Source organism: Gambusia affinis, linkage group LG11, assembly GCF_019740435.1.
Source record: "Gambusia affinis linkage group LG11, SWU_Gaff_1.0, whole genome shotgun sequence".
Classification (NCBI taxonomy): Eukaryota; Metazoa; Chordata; class Actinopteri; order Cyprinodontiformes; family Poeciliidae; genus Gambusia; species Gambusia affinis.
Genome location: NC_057878.1, coordinates 17455369 through 17461368, shown reverse-complemented (window position 1 = coordinate 17461368; position 6000 = coordinate 17455369). Strand labels below are relative to the sequence as shown.

At 39.4% G+C, this 6000-nt stretch overlaps 1 protein-coding gene across 1 annotated transcript; it reads right to left on the bottom strand.

Annotated features, from left to right (window-relative positions):
* Positions 1-475: 475 nt before the first annotated feature.
* On the bottom strand, positions 476-4652 carry LOC122840030 (cytohesin 1 interacting protein). Its single transcript, XM_044132145.1, has 8 exons — positions 4417-4652; positions 4058-4107; positions 3872-3926; positions 3659-3761; positions 3381-3474; positions 3227-3293; positions 1842-1908; positions 476-1613 (listed from the first exon to the last, which is right to left on the bottom strand). Exons 1-8 carry the CDS (start codon positions 4582-4584, stop codon positions 1144-1146), a joined length of 1074 nt encoding a protein of 357 aa, XP_043988080.1. The 5' UTR covers positions 4585-4652; the 3' UTR covers positions 476-1143.
* Between the last annotated feature and the right edge of the window lie 1348 nt (positions 4653-6000).

Sequence of the window (6000 nt, the reverse complement as noted above, 5' to 3'; positions counted from 1 at the left end):
GTAGGGCAGTGTTGGCGTCAAATGCTTACATCACTAAATTAAATGCAAATAAATTGTATTTTATGTGTTTGTTTGTTTGTTTTCAGTATGTTTCTATTCGGTTTTTCAGCTCTAAGATTAAAATGCAATGAAAAATAGATTTTGTAAGTTTGTTTTTAACTTTGCAAACTTACAAAATCAGCAAGGGATTAGATTCTTATCTCTATTGCTGCATCATCATGAACTTCAAGAAAAAAATGACTCAGATTGGGTTATCATGGTTTCCTGGTCCCCAGTAGCAGTTAGTCTTTCTTTATCTGTTCAACTGCAGCAGAAAACAGGTAAGAAGTCTGCTCCTAATTTTAAAGAACCGTTATTGGCTGCTTCTAAGTAACCAAAATGATTTGCATATTATTCTTGCACAGACGTAATTTGTCTGCGTCTTTTCTTCCTGTTCAGTGCGTAAGCAGTAAAAATAATTGTGGTACATCAAACAGTGCATGACAACAAAGTTTATTGATTAAAAGCCTTTTACATATATACAATCTTGAGTGAACAAAATAAACCATATGTCAAAAACAAAATATTTGCAGTTGCTTTCATATCCATACAGTTTTTCAGAATATGAAGAAATTAGGAAAGCAGTTGCTGTGGCCGTAAGTCACATCCTTTTGGGTCTGAGAGTAATTTTGGAAATGGAAAGAAAAAAGCTAAGTAGTACGCTCATGCCCACATCCTGTTATGAACTTAACAGACATACATGGTTTACAGATTTGGTTTTGGTTTCAAGCACCTGAAAGTCTTGTAAGTGCTGCCTAACTGTGTCCTTTTAAAATCCAAAGTAAGGATTATGTCTGGAATTTAAACTTCCATTAATGCTGCTCTGTGTAAGATGCACACAGAAAGAAATATTCAAGTTAGTAGGATATATGTTAATCTATTATACATTGCAGCCTGTTACATTCACTTAACATGCATTCATTTTTGTAATGCTTTTGCACTGGAGTTTTAGTCCAAAGGTTGAGCTCAGCTCACATTAAGGCTCAGAAAACACTGGAGTAAACTTGTATCATCACTTGAAGTGTGAGAAAACACTTCATCAGAGTGTCTATTGCTACAACCTTCAACCAGCTCTTAATATCAAGGGATCTCATGAGAAACCTTTCAAGCTGTTCCCATCTCTTCCTCTTCAACTGATCGCTGAAGTCCAGGAATTAACTTAAAGATCTGTTTGCGCACACTGGCTCTCCTGCTTTTCCTTGGCAGAGTCCCAAACAGGGATGAGATCCTTGTTTCTTCCCAGGATGGAGACAGAGAGGTGCTGCTGCCGGCCAGACTGGAGCTGCTGGAGCGGCATAAGGCCTGGTGATGGAGGCTGGATGACGACATCCTCCTTGGCCCGTCCTGCAGGGGGAAGTCTTTTGAGAAGAAGCAGCCATCATCCGTGGTGCTGGCTGCGCTGTAGGGACTGGGTGAGCTCACATCCCCAAACACACTGGCCTGGTCGCTGTCGTCTGTCATCCCACTCCTGTAGCTGCTGTCGCTGGAAAAACGCCGACCCCGGCGCCCCATGGGGGAGCCCAGAATACCCGAAGGGTCCATCAACAGGTTGAGGCTGCTGTCATTTAAATTATCTGGAAACACAACAGTCTTTGTCACTCAAACGTCCAACTGCCAAGAAATAGTGTATGCAACAGGAAGTTTGAAAGCTGTCGGTGCATTTCTCAGGGGAACACCTTAATCTAAATTATCTGAAGTTGACACCCTGCAGTAATTCACAATAAAAAAATACAGGCCTGCTTAGGAGAAATGACAGACGTAGTGTGAAAGGAAGTGCTGTGGTCTGACAGCTGAGCTCTCACCTCGCATCAGACGTCTTTCCTGTAATGAGAGCGCTTGAAACTCCTTCAACTTCTCACGCAAGGACTGCTGCATGGGCAGAAAAAAATCCAGGTTAATTCTTTTTAAATGCATCACAACATTTATAAACTCAGATTGACCCATTTGATTTAAAGAGTCGCTCCCATTGAGAAGATTGATGACTGCAGGTTGAGCCACAGCCCAGCATGTAATAGAAAAAAATAGTGTGGATGGTTTTAGCTTGCAGGTGATTCAGTGTGTTGACAGCAAAATGGGACAGTTTATATTTTGATGGTGTAGTGCAGAGAACACCTCTGAGTTGATGTCTCACGTGCATTTATCCGCTTTTACAAAGCTCCCATAAAAGTGTCATTGCAGGACTTCTTAGATTTAGCAAGAAAACACTTTCATCTACAAAATAGTTTTCAATGTTTTTGAGTTCTCTAAGAGTTATGCTGAGAATACGTTTTATCTAAATGGCTGTCATTACATGTAAATGTTCTGCCATCTTATTTTTGCTAATTTAGAAATTTAGTAACCTTTGAAATAATACATGATTATTTGTTGATAAGTTAACTTTAAATATTTAATGTGTTAAGTATGTGATTGTCCTTTTGTTCAGGAGTAAGAGTACACCTAAAAGCTTGAGTATCAAAATTAATCTACCAGGATGGATTGTTTATATTCTTGCTTTCTGTCCTAGTCTAAGGAATCTATTTTCAATCAATAAACTGCATTCTTGCTGGCTTTTTAATGTGACAAAGCAAGGATCTTTACCAAAGTCAGCTTCTAATTGGCTGATCAACTTCTAGCCAGGAGGTTCTGGAACTTCGATAGAAACTTTAAGACAATCAGATCAAGTGACAGGTTGTTCAACTTTGAACCCTGATCAATAGTTTGGATTCAGTTGTGATAAATGATTTTTGCACCATGTGTTTTGCAACTTTCATCAAATTTAAAAAAAAAAAACTTCAACAAAACGTTTTATTTTGTTATTTAGTCATGCTTTAGGCATTCTGAGTGTTATTGCTATTTTCTTTTGGTACATTTTTATTTGTGAATCCACTGAAATCATCTGCCTTTAGAGTGGCTTTCTGTCTGGAACCACAGCTGTGGTTCTGTCAACTTTACTGGAAATAGGTCGGCAGAACTTGCATGAACTGAATGACAAGTCATGACTGGGCCTAAAGCCTTGTTACGGACAACAATTTCTGTTGTGCAATTCTGGTGTTTGAAGCTGATGAGTCTAAGGGAATTCTTCAACTTTAATTTTCTTCTTTCCCTTTTTTCTCTTTACCTTTTGATGTTGGGTATTGTAACCCATAATTGTAATTGTCGCCAGTAGTGTAGTATAGTATAACTTAATGTATAACTTAAAGGAACACACCTGGAGCTGACTGAGTTTCTTCTCAAGCTCTATCTTCTTCACAACGTTACCACACACAGTCTCCAACCTGGAACCAGATGAAATCCTGTTATGAAACTGCTTCTTTACGGTGATTTATGTTTTGTTCCAGCAAAACCATGAGATCTTTACTTACTTTAGAATATTGGTTGATTGTCTGATAAGGTCAAGAATGTGTTGGTGTGACAATCCTTCTATGCTGACCGCATTGATGGTGACAATGACATCTCCTGTGACAACAACAAAATAAAAACAACTTTGAGAAGATGCATGCCACTCGAGCATCAGTTGTCAGTGTGCATGGGCGTGCTCAGCTGACATGTGGTGAGTGATGTTTCCATCATTTTTTTAGGTAACAGTCTTGATGTGTGCTTGTGTAGGGTCTATAAGGAGGCAAGGAAGTGGGTGGACTACCTGCGGTCAAGCCAGCACTTTCAGCCACACTGTCTTCCTTTATGTTGCACACGAAGGTGCACATCTCCACTTCAGACGTGCTCTTTAACTGCAAACCATACGTCTGCAAAGGAGACGCAGGATATTGAGACAAAAGCCTGACAGAAAACTGTTTTTAACTTTAACACTTTAAATGCATCATTTATAATTTTAGCAAAAGGTGAAATGGCATACCTGAATTTCAAAACCAAATGTTTCGTTGTCTTGTTTTTCCAACACCACGGTGGTTCTGCATTAGAACATAAATGCAACACTGATTATTTTCTGACATATTGTTGTTTCTCAATGGCATTTTTCAATGACTACCAGGGTAAATTTTGAATGTTTTTTAAAATTGCACATAAAGCCTAACTTTTTTACCTTTGTGGGTCCATGTAATCAACCAGAGAGTTGGTGGGGGTAAGCTTTGTCTGCAGAGGGAGAATGCACAGTTCCTCTTTAATTTGTAGCAGCTTTGAACTTCTCAAAATAATTAAAGCAATTCATACTGATATAGCTTTAATTGCATGTTGTAAACCTCTAAACAGTAATAAAATATTACATTTATTTAGGCAGTTTGTGACACCATGTTCTAAATACTTTGGTGACTTGTCTTTTACATAAAAATCTGCTTCATTGTACTGCTTCATTCAACATACAGCATGTCACATTTTCCAGATGTTAAAATATGAAATATTCAGCTTTTATGCTTGCAAGCTGCTCTTGAGCTGTAGTCTCACCTTGTAACCTCTGGGCAGGGTGCTGGTGTTCTGTCGGTGTCGGTCACTGTTTCCCCTCAGTGAGCGCCGGTACCACAGAGCAGCCTTCTTCTTCAAAGTGTTATCCAGATTGCAGTTCTCTTGGCTGCTTTGTCGCTGAAGTCCATTGATATTCATTGTGGACTGCATGGTGGAGTAGGTCTCAAAGCACCATAACCTCCTCCTGCAGGAGCAGTTTAATTGTGTGGCACAGCCCTGCGTGTGTAGCCGAAAGCATAATGTGTCAAAGAGGAAATCCGTGTCATGTGATGGTTGTGGTGGACCTGCATCTGCAGATTTCAGACTTGCATACCTTCTTTCCTGTTAACCCCTGTTCACCTTTTTTTTTCTGTTTCTTGAGAAGAGCATTGAAAAGAAAAGGAGATAAAATGCTGAGGGTATTGTGTATAATTCCCCTTCAAACAGTCCCCTCACTTTTTGCAGTCCTGGCAATTTAATTTATGGTGTGTCAGAAATCAGTAGCACACAAGAAAACTGCCACCTCACTGCTTCTGCAGCACCTGCTTCTCCCCTTCTTCCTCTCTCAGTTTCTCAATGGGCTAAAGTCTCAGTCCTGTGCTCTGCCAAGCAGGGAGACGTGTCTGATGGGGACAGACAAAAGGCAGATTTTGTTCTGGGTCGGTTCAACACTGCTGAGACAGACAGCATGGCTCATTGGGCTGAAGGCATCAGACACGGTTGGATCCAAAGACGAATCACACAGAGGAGCAGCTCAAAAGTCAGGAGGACAAGGACTGACAAGAAGCTGAAGACTGGTGCATTTTGTCCCACTGCAACACTCATGTTTTCAAACATATGAATTGAATCTCGAAAAAATATTCACCCCTCAATATTGTTGTTACATTACAACAACAAAGTACACTATTAAAGTATGTTTTATTAGGATTTTATGTGATAGATGTACACAAAGTGTTACTTTTAGGGTAGAAGGAAAGTGATACAGTTTAAAACATCTCTCAGAGATCTGAAGTGTGGACAAGCTGCAAACCTACCAAGTCATGACTATCCACTTAAACTGAAGAGGTTTAATCAGGGTAGCAGCCAAGAGACCCCCGGTAACTCTGGAAGAGCTGCAGAGATCCACAGCTCTGGTGAGCCCTATAGCTTCATACTTTTACTTTTCTAGCAGATTTGATTTGAAACAGTAGAAAATGCTGCTGCATGTATTCAATAACTTGTAGAAGAGGAGTAAGTAAGAGACACATTACTAATACAAGTGTCAACAAAGACTGGTCTCATAGCTATATACTATTTTTACAATGCCATGAAACATTTATTTTGTTATTCCCTCTGTTTTCATAGTAAATTGTACATATGATTGTAAAATGAACATACTTTTAAGATATTGCCTTGCTGCTTTGCCTATTTGGTGAGTGCTACTCAAATTGCGTGTGAACTGTTACACAATAGGAGGATGTGTACAAATGACCAAAATGGCAGGACATTCCCCTGAAAAGTGTATAAGCCATGTGTCAGATATAGTATATGCAATAAAACTGGTCTTTATAAAAGATTATCAAAAAGGAGGCAATAGTGAACCACATT